A 15,553-nucleotide genomic window follows, 5' to 3' on the forward strand; every position below is an offset into this window, starting at 1 on the left:
TACTAGTAAGCGACTTCCCCTATGAAGTGCATCACGCATGCTTCAGTGGAAATCCCGTGCATACTGCTTGTGCTGACGCATGTGGGCAGCGTGCATGAGAATTTGCTCAAAATCTCCCGAATCATAAATGAGCAGAGCGGGGGGGAGGCTGTTCGAGAGGGGGGAAGTCGTGTGTGTGTGTGTGTGTCGGGGGGTTTGCCTTTTGGGGGTGTCTCGGCGGGTGCCGAGAGTCTGGGATGGCGCTGAATTGCGAGCGAGTTCGCAGCCAAACTTTGTAGCGCCGAGGCAAAGCAGAAAAAGTTCGCCAAGGAGGCTGAGTTCCGCTGCCATGTTTCTCCTGGACCTCCCGTGTAAACCAGCGTATGGACTACAAGCTACAAAAACCTGCGCGGGTTGTCGTCTCGTTAAAGTGGATTTATTTGTGGGAGACCCAAGTCATCGCTTTGCTGCCTTCGCTGCACGCTGCTGTAGTTTCAATGGACTGTCGTCTCTCTTATCATCCACTGGACTGAAATGCATTGCTTAACTTGGAGATACGAGAGAGGGAGCATGAGAAGGACTTATACCATGTAGCCTGGCGTCGGTTCTTTCTAACAAAATGCATTCCCCCCGTGACAAGGAACTGGCGCTCTTAACTCGGAAACACCGACTCATGGCTGCGTCCATGCCCGGCGAGGATAGCCCTTTGCCGGTCAACACTTCCAGAGCCGACCGCAACGGCCTGGGGGGACTCGTGCACTGTTTTATATGCGGAAGCGGGGTAACGGCAGGGAAGGAGCTAAGGCTGCAAGTGACCTATCAAAAGGAACGATTTCCCTTTTTCCCTTTCCTTCAAAACCAGGAGCCAGCTCCAGGTGCGAGTGAGCTGAGCCCGGAGGGTCACGCGCTGGTGTGCGCCGTGTGTCACTGCTTCCTCGCGGAGCAGTGGAACTCCTTTGAGAGGAGCAGGACGCCCATTGAGAAACGCATGTACTGGCTAAAGCGGCCCTACCAGTGCGATTCTCGCCGGGTCCCGCAGGAGTGGAACATCTCCTACGAGCTGGAGAGGAGGATCAGCACCGGCAGTCACAACTACGATGGAGGAGCCGAGTCGGACTTCTCATCCTTCTCTGACAACATGTCAGACCAGGAGATGGAGGTGGTGGACAGGGGCGGAGGGAACAAGGACAAGTGTCTGAGAGCAGCTGGTAAATCACAGAGAGAGGTAAACAGGAAAAACTGTGTTAAAAACAGCCCCGATTCCCCCCGGACACTCCAACGCTGTCCGGTTGGAGTCTACCCAGGGTCACCAAATCCAGAAAGCGTGCTGTCTACGAGACGTGCACCTAAACTGATGAATAACGTGTGCCAGACAACATTTTCTTTGGCAAAGTTCCAGGAGAGCGTACCCCAGCGGAGCCGTGATAATAATTTCCCTGACCCACCTGTGCTGGACAACGGAGTCATTATGCGCAACAGGTTGTGGTTGGAGGATGGGACTGGGAAACACGTCTCACCTGGTTATCCTTCCACCACCTGCCACTCTAAATGTAATCACGATGTTCCAAGAGGGAGCAACTCGGATGAGGATGAGATTAACATCACAAGTGATGAAGATGGGGACATTCACCGTCGTAAAAATGTCACACACCGTGGTTCTACTGGTGACCTTTTGACCCCCAAAGTTGCACAATTGCATCACAATGTAGAGTCAAATGCAGATGGATGCGTGTGCTTCATCTGCGGAACTGAATTTGGGCGAGGCGGGAGTTATAAAGTGAGTGTCCAAAAGCAGGAAACGGCACCGGGGGAACCTTTTTTTCCCTTCCTGTGGCTGCACAGCCCCCCTCCAGGTGCATTACCCATCAGTTCCGCAGGTGCCACCCTAGTGTGCGGGAGCTGTCACACCTCACTCATGCAACAGTGGCACAACTTCCAAACGGCTGAGGTTCCTGTGCTACAACGCCTCTATGTTGTCCCGCTGAACTTGCAGAACAGGCCTACTCAGCCGATGGGCTCTGACCCCAAGGGTGCCTGTGAGGCCTGTTTTTTATGCGGTCAGGAGTGCGGAGCAGATAAAGTAGTGCACGCGCAAGCTAGTTTGGGGAAGTCTCGCAGTGTGATGTATTTTCCCTTCATCAATATGCTCCCCTGCCCACCCAATGCCCGGCCAATGCGAAATGGGTGTGTGCACTGCTGCTCACAGTGTCTTTTAATCCTTGAGGACATCTGGAGTGCTTATCGCCTTTGTCTCAGTGAAGACCTCATCACCTCTGTCAGCTCCTTTCTGGTCAGGTACCATTCCGTCATGGCCATCGAAGGGTTCGGTTCTGCTCGTTCTCAAACAGGGATGTCGTCTAAGAGCTCTGCGTCAGTGTGTTACTTATGTGGATCGGACTTATCTACGGGCTGTGAGTTCCAGCTTCATGTCAACCCTCCTGGACGTTGTGGTGAGAAGGAGCCATTCTTCCCGTTCCTCACAGTGCATCCGCCTGCTCCTCGAGCCAAGCCAGTTGATTCCACAGGCCTGGTGTCGGCCTGCACCCTTTGCTACCACGACCTGCACAATCAGTGGGCCCAGCACGAAAGCCGAGGCCTGGGCCCCACCACACCCTCGACATCTGGCTCTTCAAGCTCTCCTTGGGCCCGCCAGTACACCTGTGAGGTGTTTGTGTGCTTTTTCTGCAGGCAGGAGCAGCACAGGCAAGGGCGACTGTCCGTGGTCACTGTGGCTAGGCTACCTGTCTTCCTCTATGCGCCGCGCAGTGCTCACACGCTCATGGTGGATGACGGAAGGAGGCTGATGGTTGGCTCGTGTGTGGATTGTAAGGCCATGGTTCAGGTGGGCCAAAGCGTACCGGAGGACAGAGAGAGGATGCAACATGGAACCTCAGATGAAGAGAGAGAAGTACAATTAACCTCACCACAACCGGGACAACAGGTTGGTTATTTTTACATATTCCCTTTTCACCATGCAATGAAGGCTGCCAGCCTTGTTTAATTATGCTTTCATGCTCCCTACTTTCCTCACAATATGTGCTTGTCAATGCATTTGTCCTGGAATGACCTCATAGTTTTCAATAGCAAGCGATGTTGACGTTTTGCATAATTGAATTTCTGTCACATACAAGCTAACATTAAACAGTTTTTTTTTGTTCTTTGGTAAATAAGATAGTGGTAGTGGTTAGTAATCTCATGCAGTCTAGTTTTATGTAAGTAACTTGGGGTCTTGTAGTATTGAACTACAATGACACAAACATCAACACCCTCTGTAAACACTTGAAGTAAAGTAAATGGGGGCTGAAGGCCAACGCCAGCCTTGTGTTTACTTGAACAAGCAGGGCTGAGAATGCCTACCTTAAGCATCACAGTTTCTTTGGCAATGGCCAATGTTGACATTTTCATTTAGTGTTTCCTCAACATACAGTACACAATCAATCCTTAAGAATTGTGTTGGAAGTTGCTAAAAGGTTTTTGGGCTTCATCTTCTCTAATCATGCATTAAAAAAGAGTTAAATCACTGCTGCAACATTTCCCACAAACATTACATTTGATGTTATCTGCTAAAAATCTGAAAATTTTGCCCTAACTTCATTTACTCTCTAAAATATTTATTTATTTATTTATTTATTTATTTATTTTACAAATTTCTGTTCTTAAATACTGGTACTGGATTGTTTTATTATTTATTTAAATTTTTGTATTATAATTATTATTATTATTATTTTACAAAAGCAGGATTTAAATAGAAAATATTTTGTCATACAATAATATATTAATAACGACAATGGTCATGGAAGGCCAAAAGTGTCTTTTTTCCCCCTTTTTGACTTAAGTAAATGATTGTCAGTTTTCCACACTAAATCCACTTCCCATTCAAAATTATAAATATCTCATGTTTCACTGCAATACTCCTTTTTTTTTAATCATGCTTTAATGTCATTTTTCCTTGAGTAAAATTTTCATCCTGCTGTTTTAAAGCCGAGGGTGGAGAATGCAAATGGGAGCCAGTGGGGCTGTGTGAGTGCTTGTGATATTTTAATGAAGCGCTGAGGAGCCTTTAGACCGCCAGTTGGCCCCGTGAACCGCTCTCTCATGCAAACAGTTACCGACTGTACAGCCTCGCAGGACATAAGACAAACATCTGTGAATGCCATTCGCACTCGGCAATCTCAAAATGGAAGCACGCTCACGCCAGCTGTCGGGAGCTGTCCACCTCATTTTCTATCTGTCCCTGAAGATAACGGAAGTTTTTTACTTCCTTCGAAGTTATTCTACAGATACGGAGCCACGTTCAGCAAATATTTATGTCAAAAGTCTACTGGTTGTTACTACTTGTTTTTATACTGTTGATATTGGTCCAAACGGTCACCCATGTTCTCAGATGAGCTCATAGAGGGTACTCCTAACATTGAGTCTAATTATGGGATAGGTTTTTGCTTATTGAGACTGAGGTGTCGCGGAATGGGAGAAGTGTCATGTGTGGAAAGGTTTCGGGTGATCGTTTTGGACTGGGGTGCTTGCAGGTGGCACAGTCCTTTTGGCCTGTGTGAGCTAGTAATCTGTATTAAGTGACTTTGTCTCTGTTGGGAAGTGTGACTCTGTGTGTATGTTAGAGAGGGACAGAGAGAGAGGTGGATAGGACTTCAGGGAACAGGTGTTTTGTCCTCTTGGGTCATGTTTTATGCTTGACAAGATATTTCATTGCAGTTGTAGGGTGTGGTGAGATTTAATAGATTTAACAAAATCTCAAGTGAAGAATGTCATTACTGCCATGCAAAAAGACCTGCATGGCATTTTTTGAATGGAATCATAAAATTTAAGAAAAAAAATAGTCTTATTCAGTGTTGTCAGTAACGCGTTACTGTAATCTGATTTCTTTCAGTAACGATCAATCTCACGCTTTCATTTTTCTAAATCAGTAATGTAATTGAAGTTACTTTCCTTGATGCCGGTGCATTACTATTTTGTTATTGCCTCATAATGTTTGTAGAATGAAGAATACTGTAGGCATGGGAGTGACATCACATGTCACATTTTCTAATCAGAGATGGAAAAAAAACGAGTCACGTGTACTACCATGCTGTTTGAGTCCTGAGCGCTGGGAGTTTGCGGCCAAAACAACATAGCCTTGCTACCTTGTCAGGATGTAGGACTGCAGCTATCGATTAATTTAGTAGTGGATTGATCGATTAACTAGTTAGTTCGAATAATCGAGTATCGAAAAAGGAACATAACGTAAAATACCTGAGCTGAGCCTCAAATGGTATAAAAATAGAAATAAATGAGGATCTAAGAACAATTGGCTAACTTACATAGCAAAAGTCCGCTAGCTTAAATGCTATGAAATGCTAATTTTTTTTTTTTTTTTTTTTTACAATGCTCTTAACAAATGGTTCACACACATATTCCCACATAAAATGACTAAATATACCTATAAAATAAATTACATTATTAGCTTATGTTGGTCTTAACAGGGAGCAGCTGGATTAAGCCATGTGAAATGAGGCGGACTAGAGGGCAATGTATCCACCCAAATCAATAACTCTTAATGCAAACATTTTCAAAACAAACCATTACAACGGCACTTTAATTAAACAAATATTCGAAGCAGCAAAATTTAATTCGAACATTTTTTTCTAATCGAATACTCGAGTTAATCAATTAATCGTTGCAGCACTATCAGGATGCAATGAAAGAGGCGGGATATATACTACAATTGGCTGCTTTGCTCACTGGAAATACAGCCATTACTTCAGATTTTTGTCCAGTAAAGATGACAAAAATATCTCCGTGTGTTGCGAACTTTGCGCTGGCTCAAAAAGACCGCCAAAAGCATCCAATTCAAGCACCACTTGGTATTACAGCACAACGCGACAAAACTCGAAATAAAGGCTACAGGTAACGAGACAGCCAGTACTTTTTGATACTGCTCTTGCTCAATCATCGGTTCAAGCTCAGTTGTTGTTGAAGCTTTTGAAAGCTTAGGTTTAGAGAAATTCTAAATATCCATCTTGCCTCCTCAGCTGTAGTTTGGGTTAAGCAAAGCAAACGACCGTCTTTAAAGTGCTATAGTCACATGATCTGTTCGAAAAATAATTTGGACCCATTATGACATACTTTGAAGGATTCTTGGTCATTTCATTCATTTTTGTTGTTTGTTTTATTGCTTTACAACTTTTATAGACAACATTTTAATGGCTATATTTTATGGTGTTTATTTTAAAGGGGAAGTTCAGGATTTTTGACATTAGGCTTAATCTTTGAGTTAATTAGTCGTTGGAGTTGATTTGAACAAATTCTGTGCAGTTTGTCAGTTATTTGTTAGTTTAGGGCTCCGAAGTGGCTAAGCTAGCGCGAGTCAATGGTAGTTGAAATCAACTCCTACAACTAAACCCCTGCTAACTTGAATATTAAGCCTCATGTGAAAAATGCAATTACGTACGATGACATTTTTCTGTTGTCATTCTTATGTTGAGGCTGCAAAGGGAGAAAAATTGATAAAAAGTAACTGATAAATTACTTTTAAAGTAACTTAGTTACTTTAATGATAAAGTAATCAGTAGTAACTAGATTACTTTTTTGAGGCGTAATCAGTAATTAAATTACTTTTTCAAGTAATCTGTGACAACACAAAAGTGTAAAATTCAGCGGAAGTATACTGTAGCCTCTTGCTTTGGCAGTTGGGGGGAAAATGGGTAAGAAATGTGCAATACAGGTAGTCCCCGGGTTACGACGTACTCGATTTATGTGATTTCAACTTAACGACGAGTCTCTTTCGTCATTTTGCCTCCAGTCGTTTTTTTTTTCTTTTAGTCGAATAATCAGTACCTTATTGTACCTCGCAGTATCTTATTTAGTAGTAGTAGATGTCCAATCCATTTGAACTGGGAGGGTGGGAGCAAATGAAGCTGCCATCCCTCCCACTTCAAACAGATTGAACGTCTATGGCCGTCAGTAGCAGCCAATGCCAGGCAACGAGGTCATTTTAGGCCATTTAAGGTCATTTACCTGTTGATTTTCAGTCACTTCCTGTTGATTTTGGGGTATTTTATGGCTCACTTCCTGTTTATTTTGAGTTACAGAACAGGAAGTGACCTGGGAATCAACCAAATATATAGGCAGTGACTCTCAAACTCAACAGGAAATGACCTGTAAATGCCCTAAAATGAACAGCAAGTAACCTGTAAATGCCCCGGAAATCGGACCTAATGACTGTGAATGCTCTGGGTTTGAATGAACAAACGTTTCCCAGTCTAAATGGATTGGGCGTCGAGCACTGTCAATGGCAGCCTTAGAGTTAACCGAGACATTAATATGGTGGAAGATTTTGGTAGCAACTTGATGGTTCCTTTAAAAATAATAATTAAAAAAAAAACCTTTTTACACCTTTTTAAAACTATATCTCGATTCTTGACAAAAGCATATCGATAACCTTTTGGGATACAAAATATCACGATATATCACCATTTCGATATTTTGTCACACCCCTAGTCACCAACCTGCGACGTCAACAACAATGGCGACTTACTTGCCTGGCACGGCCAGACTGTTCTCCCTGAGTTTTTCAAACACTGAGAGTATAGTCTGGGACCCAGCCCATAAACGGCCTCTCGAGCAAGTACAAAATAAATCGACAAATCAGATTCGTTTATTTGCGTGACGTGTTCTTAACGGGCAACGTCACTCTTCCGCATCGGAAGTCGTCTCCACAGCACCAACACAGATGGCGAACAGGAGAGCCGAGAATATGTTCCAATCCACGGTAAAATCAGTTTAAATTACCAAAAACACATCGACACAAGTCATTGACAACAGTCTGTGTCGCGCTAGCCATGTTGAATAAACTCCGCTCTCCTCGTATGTTTACTTCCGCGCACAAGTCCCTCGTCCCGCCCGTCGCTGATTGGTCCACTCCGCTGTCTGTTTGCTGTGGCTTGCTCCGCCCTGGAAATTTTATCCGCTTAATAGTGGCCAGACTCAGGGGCAATTTACATGGCGACTCTGCGACACAAAGACGCAATGACTGAGTTGCGGACTCACCTCGCGTGCATATGGTGTCGGCGAAGACGAAAAATTCTGAATCCTACCTCCAAAGTGGAAGAATCCGATTACGGGGGGTTGAGGGGGGCTTCCTCAGCATGCATGTCAAAGGCTCCTGCAGCGCGAGACCGCGTCGTTAACGTCAGCACTCGTACACGTCACATTGGGCGTGCGCAGCGGTGCTACTAAACATTAAAAACAGCAAATATGGCGGAATGTCGGCTTTAATTTACTGTTTTAATAATATTTTTAAATTAAATATGTTGAACGTTTCAATTTTTGTGCCTTTTTTAGCAAAATAAAAATGACATTGCTTCGAGTGGGCGGGCATATTTTTTTCCGGGCTGAGGGATCATTCTCTGCATCATTCTCTGTCGCCCAGTAAATCTGCACTGCCCCCTAGGGCCTGGCATGAATACTACATCGTTTTCATGCGGAATCGCGACATTGTTCAAATGGAGACGCAAATGCAAATGCAAATTTGACATTTTTCGTATTCTCGGAGAGTCACAATGTAAACGGCCCCTCAATAGCTGGAACAGCGGTGAGTCTGGAGTACCAGGCTAGCCACCTACTAGTTAAACTAATTTTACAAATTGTATAAAAAAGAAAACATCAAGAATGCTTTCAATATCAAATTATTTTAACTCATAATAACGTTTATCTTTTTTGAACTACATACAAGCCTTTCTATCTGTGGATCCCTTTAAGGAATTTATTTAGAATTTGATCCAAGACTGGAGTCTTTGGTTTTGATGCTGCTACTTCCTCCTTCATACTAGCTACTTGGTACCACCTGTTATAGTGACCACTCAAGGTGTTTTAAAACTGAAAACACTATTATGTGAGTGCTTTTAAAAATGAAAACTATGGGAAGCCTCGGAAAACCGATTTCTAGCCTTGCGATAGCCAATGCACAGCTCAACACTCTATGTATTCCTGGATTAATGGCGGATTTTGTATTGATTGAGGAGCTTGCTATTGATACGCTTTTCTTGTCCTTACAAACGGATATCAGTAGATTCATTTTTTTAACTCTATCATAAACATGGACTGTACAACATACACTGACTACTGTACTATTATCAGTGAAATAAAACACAGAGCAGGCGCAGAAAGCTATCACCTTTATCCAATTTATGTCACATTCCAGCACAATTTAAAATAATCGTTATTCACACTTTCTAATGCCCCTTTCCCACTGAAACTAGTGGGTCAACGCGCATTTTTTCCAAGCCGATGCAACCCACTAGCAATTGGCATTTGGCACCTTTCCCATTGAGAAAAAAAAAAGCTGTGTCTTTTTTTTTTTTTTTTCACCCGTCTAACCCCCCACCCCTCCTCAGTCGTGCGTAAGGTTACGTGACGTCACCACGCTAAGATATGCGTCGACAAGTGCTCCCGAATTCATTCAGTTCAAGGAAGTAAACAATGCAGAGCAACATGGAAGCCTCCTTTCCGTTTGTGTTCTCTGTTTTCATGCTTTTTACTGCCCTCAAATTGGTCGACATGCGGCAAAGGATCAACACTCTGCTTGTGCTGAGGCAACGTAGGCGACGTGAAGTCTTCTTCTTCTACTAGCTTTGTTGTGAGCCTCGACGTAATTACGGTTGTGGGGCATGTTAAATAGGAGGCGAATGGCACGTTGTTATGACGCATCACGTAAGAGCCTACGTCACCACGTAGATTAGGGTGTTGACTGTTGACCCGGGGTTTTGCTTTCACACTGCATGACGATCAGAGCTGAAGTGATTTTAACGCGGGTCACTTGGCGGGTTGATTGACACGGGTCGAGGCGGGTCGCTGCACCTTTCCCACTGCCACCAAAAGCCAATTGTTAGGGGGTTGACATGGGTTTTTTGGCCAGTGGGAAAGGGGTATAATACACTCTTTTCTCTCACATTGTGTACGCAAGTGGTTAATATAGATGGTTGTGACCTATCCTATCACATGTGTGTTGTCACTGCAGATCTGGTATCCTGTGTAGAGGGTATTTTCTCTCAAAAGAAAAACATGCCAGGCTTCTCACGGCACTGCCAAGCAAGATTTATGTCGTAGCGGCGGAATGAGGGGGAGGTCAAAATTGCACTTTGGATCAGGAAGTGAAGCTTAAATAGGATATAAACAAATTAACTAGCGTGAACAATTGGAAGTAAAAGAGAAGAAAAATAGTGGGGTTTTGACTGAGGGAGGATTAACTGTATCAGCTGCACTCAGAAGAGAAATGAATAATAGTTTAAATAATTCACTGAAAAATAACAACTCAACCCAAGGAAAACCAATGTTTGAATACTGTCGTGCAGTTTTCTCACTGATAGATTCTGAAGGACTGACATGAATCTAACAGCAAATCTTTAAGTATTCAGTTGACTTAATTTCAAATACATTTTCACGTACGCAAACTGGTTTAACAACTCACTTTCTGAACACGTCTGTGAGTCTTGCGTTCTCGCCCAATTCTAATTCTGTGAAGAACACAGAAGTTAAGGCGCTCCAATGTTTGTCTGATGACTCAACTAGGGATGTACACACTTTAAGTGTGATAATGTAATGCATTATTCTCGCTGATAGATTATGAATGAAGTCAGTTCACACTTTAAGTGTGATAGATTGTCCAAATGGAATTCTATGGCATTCTCAGTACTCAGGAAAAATCCATGCCTGAGGATTTAAAGCGACTCTTTGACTTTAATTGGTCACACCTCTTAAGTGGTCACACACGCATTAGCTGATTACTCACAGTGAGTGCGTCAGAAGTTTTGATGGGAGAATATGTGTCTGGAAGGTGCACAAGCATAAATGAGAGAATATGCAAGTCAAGCAATAAGACAATAGACTCTGGTCAGCTCGACAAGCACATTGTGCATACACTGTTTTTTATAGAACAGTAAATTTTTTGAAAAATTGTGGGTCAAGCAGTCTACAGATGGATTTCCAATACTTGTAATATCATGAATGGTGTTCAAAACTGAAATTCCTAAGAATGGTAACTTCCTTGGAAGTGGTAAAGATCAAATACTAACTCTAGCTCTTTGAGATTTAATCAAGGAGTTCCAGTTGAGCTTCTTCTTCACTTCCTGTTACCATAGAAAGGAATGCCATTGAGAGCAGAAAGAATGAATGAAGAATTAGAGTGTCACGCTTCTGTTCTTGGCTTGTTGTGTTTTCCCCTCCTGGCATTAAAGTCATGGGCAGACAATGGAAAGAAACTGGTGCTCAGGGGCTTGACGTCAGAACCTCAAGGGCCATGATGGAGGTCAGTGTATATAAGGAAAATATTGACCTTTTTGATCCTGTAGTGCAAGATTGGGCATTAATTTTCCCAATGGGGCACATGAGAAACTAGAACAATAGCGACACTAAACCTTAAATATATTCATTTTTACAGACTGAAGGCCTGTCAAAGCGCCCCTGAAATAGTAGTAGTAGTTGTTGTTTTTCTTCTTGTGGAATCTGAGTTTGAAGTCCTACTCCTCCGTCATGCAAGAACTGATCATCTTGAAACTTGGTAGCTATGTAGCATGGGTCACTATCTATTGATCCTTGGAAACTGATTTGATTTTTTTTTTTTTTTGTATTGCCGGATTATTTAATAGAGAATTTATAGAATGAATGAATGAATGAATGAAAAGTTTGGAGTTAGCCAGCTGAGGGCAGCCTTCTATAGGTCAGGAATTTGCCAGTAGAGTAGGAAGCCTTCAGCCTGTATAGCACACTACTGCATGTTATTTTAAATAGATGTATTTCTTTGTTCCCATTATACCGTCATGATATTTGGCTTTGAAATAAATTCCACAAATATCAAGAAATGGAGCACACTGCATGCATAATTCCCTGAATCTCCTGCTATTCCGTTAAAGTAACTAAGCTAGACACTTGATTAAGTGCACCAGCACAACAATCCAAGAGGTTCCAATGGAGGAATAACAAAATATCCTGCCCTTATAAAGAAAAGTGTGGTCAGCGACTGCATTCAATCATTTAGGAAACAATATTAGATACTAATTCAGATTCACCATACATACATACAATGTTTTTGGAAATCTTATGAACAGTAGATTTTACCAGTCAAAATCATCACAGATGATGTTAACCGGTGGTCCCCAACCTTTTTGCACCGTGGAGCAGTGTGATGTGGGCCTTTTTTTCACAGACTGGCAATATGTGGCAGAAAATTAGAGTAAATATAAAATAATGTTCATTTCCATCCCCTTGTCTTAAGTCCAGGGAAAACGTAATTCACCATACGCTGAATCAACCTTTTTTAACAGCGGCCTCTCCTAAAACTTGATGGCAAATATCTTTGGTCGCAGGCATAATGAGTTCTTCCCCATTCGTGAAAGGTTTGTTGGCTTTAGCAGTACGGTTCGCCTCGAGGTATGATGCTCTCAGTGCATCCGCTTTTGTTGCCTCATTTGCTATCTTTCATATTATGCAGAATGGACTTGGTTGTAGGCTCCTCTTCGAGCTCAACAGGTGGCCTTTTCCCTGTAAAAAAGCTGTCCAAAGCACACATCCAACAGCAGCTTACGTTACTGTTTACATTGACTGACGATGGGCTGCTATAGACCCCAATCACCAACGTCACACAATCACGTGAGTGCTGTATTGTGCCGCCATATTGTCCGTTATTGTGTGTCCGTATTGTCAATGATCGTAGTTTCTAAAGGTGGATTCACTTGCAAATTATGGAAGCCCTGGTGCTTTCAGACGCTGTAAACTCATTGGATGAGTTGCATAAAAGCCGTTATTTGGAAAAGCTTCGGACGATCCAGTCGCCAGATCCATATTTGATGCCCAAATCGATGTTTCCTCCCGTCCGGTCCGGTCCCGTGCGTCAGAGCTCGTCCTGAGACCACAAAATTTCTAGTCATGCTCCAGTTTATGTCACGATGAGGAGTCGGGTACCCAAAATTGGCACCGGCCCGAATATAAACCGACATTTGGGCATCTGAGCGTCACCATTGTCACGATTGTAAAATGAAACTTGATCGGCGTTTCGACAACGGGCTGGTGTGTGCGTCGAAAAATAGCCGCCCCGCGTGAAATGTCCCCCCCAGAGGCGTAGCAAGGTTCCCCGGGGGCCCCAGGCAACAGGCAACATGGGACCCTTTGAGCATGTGCAAGTAAGGGGTTTATTAGTTCAAGCAGAGTAAAATAATACATATTCACGGTACAAGAATGTCGTTTCCGTGTGGGCGCTCCCGTCAGGGGGGGGCATTTCACGCAGGGCGGCTATTTTTCAGCACAACACCTGTTTCTGCGCTCACCTTCTTGTTGAACGACCGTGCCCACGAGCTTCGTAGTCTCCGTCTGATGATTTCTGCGATTGTGTTGGTACCACAACTATTGATGTTTTCGCCGCTCTCTGACGGCTGTTGACACAAACGCATCATGGATCGCGATAAACAAACCGTGCTGCTTTAGAGATTTGCCCTTTTAACAATGGGCACATAGTAACTACTAAAATGACCGATTATCTTCTCTGTTACTGCAACCAACCGCCACACACGCCATTTTGATTAATCAATGTTAACGATTGTCAGGAAGGTTTTTGGGTTTGTTTACTAGGCGGTGATTCCTTAGACAAGCAGAAAAACACGCAGTAATAGGAGGAATGTACGTAGCCGTAATATTTAAACACGATGAGTTGACGGACAATATGGCGGCACAAGTCAGGGAGGCGGTGTGAATGGGGTCTTTAGGTGTGCAAACACCCCTGTAATGGCGGCCAACCACTAGAGGGGACGTACACAAATCTCTACTTGAATTAGTCAAGAGGCAGAGGCCAGATTGTGGTTGTTAACAAATTTTTGCAATTCTCTGTGGTCCGGTAGCAAATGCGCGACGGACCGGTACCAGTCCTCGGCCCGGTGGTTGGGGATCCCCTATGTAGACTATGTTTATTTTTTTTGACTGACTCCCTGCACGACTTCAATTCCCTCTCAGTATCCATGTAAATTTGAATGTGAAAGGTCACCTGTCAATGTTTGTTTGATCCTGAACAAGATAGCTGGTAAAGTGAATGGATAATTGGTTGCTATAACAAAGTCGTCTTTGAATCATTTCAATTCTTATATTTTGAATCTACCTCCAAATGTTTTCTCCTTCGGAAGTTAACATGCTACTTTAGCTGCAAAGTTAACAGAAGAAAAAGGTGCTTTTAAAATTGCATGTCGAGTTTCATTTTATTGCTAGTGACAGAACTAGCTTAGCTAATGCTGAATTCATGCTCACAAGCCTATGTTGACAAATGAAAGTCATAATCCAGTTGAGTGGAGTGAATAATAGTAACAGCTTTTGGGAGAGTTTGTTATGGCACCAAATGGTGGAAATGATAAATTGGGCAGTGATGTTGGGTTAAATAAAGCAATTCTTTGTTGCTGTGAGTTTGTGCTGTAGGTATTTATTGTATTTCGTAGCACATGTGACAACTACAGCCCTCCAGTGAGACGGCGAGTGAGATACAGTACTTCTGGAGATAATACAAGGTGTTTGTGCCAATTTGGATGAAAGTTGTGAATGAGTTATCGTTTGACTGATAGTCATGGTTAAAACTTCACATAATGCAAGTCATAAAATCCCATCCATGCAATGTAATTCTAACGTCTTAAATCATACTCTGTTTCTCTATAAACCATGAAGTTGCCTTCTTAACAAACTAACAGCTTGCATATTTGTCGAGAGGTGGAGTAAAGCCTAACACTAGCACAAGTGAAGGAATATATTTAGAAATGAGTGTTTTATCAATAATCCAATGGATGACTCGCGTTCGTGGGGAAAGGGAAAAAGAATAAATTTGGACATGTGACGTGCAAGTGATATTCTTTCCACTTTGGATCACTATCCTCAAATACTGTCCTGTCACATCGGTGACTATTCACCAGTGAATATGGCTTTACAAGGCGTGCCTGGTCTGGCGGGTGATGTGGGCGCCCCTTAAAGGGATCTACGGATAGAAAGACTAGTAGTTCTTAAAAAGATAAACATTATTAAGAGTTAGAATTGTTAGGTGAATCCTGAGGGATGGAGGCAGCGTGAGCCTCACTGCCACCGGGTTGACGACCTTATCAACTTTATATGGTCCGATGAAGCGGGGACCCAGCTTCTTCGAGACCCCAGCAATGTTCAAGTCCTTTGTTGAAAGCCAGACCTCCTGGCCTGGCTGATACTGGGGGGCTGGTCTTCGGTGACGATCAGCCAACTGCTGGTTGCGCTCTGCCGTCCTTGAAAGCGCTGCACGAGCATCCCGCTAAACTTTATGGGCTCGTCGCAGGTGGTGCTGCACCGAGGGTATGGAGACGCTCGACTCCTGGGTAGGGAACACAGGGGGCTGGTAGCCGTAAGCGGTCTTGTAAGGCGACATACCTGTGGCAGTGCTGACGAGCGTGTTGTGCGCGTACTCCACCCAAGGGATATGGGTGGACCAGGAAGACGGGTGCTGGTGGCAGACGCACCGAAGAGCAGCGGCGAGGTCTTGGTTTGCCCGCTCAGTCTGGCCGTTAGTTTGATAGTGGTACCCTGATGACAA

The 15,553-nt window shown here is 43.5% G+C and overlaps 1 protein-coding gene across 1 annotated transcript in view; it reads left to right on the top strand.

The window, feature by feature from the left end:
* Positions 1–228: 228 nt before the first annotated feature.
* gse1b (Gse1 coiled-coil protein b) overlaps positions 229–15,553 on the top strand; it is a 338,894-nt gene continuing 323,569 nt past the window's right edge. Inside the window, exon 1 of the mRNA XM_057857114.1 lies at positions 229–2,920. Within this exon, the coding sequence (XP_057713097.1) occupies positions 599–2,920 (2,322 nt within the window). The 5' untranslated portion in view covers positions 229–598. The remainder of the gene's footprint in view (positions 2,921–15,553) is intronic.

Source organism: Corythoichthys intestinalis, chromosome 1 (genome assembly GCF_030265065.1).
Source record: "Corythoichthys intestinalis isolate RoL2023-P3 chromosome 1, ASM3026506v1, whole genome shotgun sequence".
Classification (NCBI taxonomy): Eukaryota; Metazoa; Chordata; class Actinopteri; order Syngnathiformes; family Syngnathidae; genus Corythoichthys; species Corythoichthys intestinalis.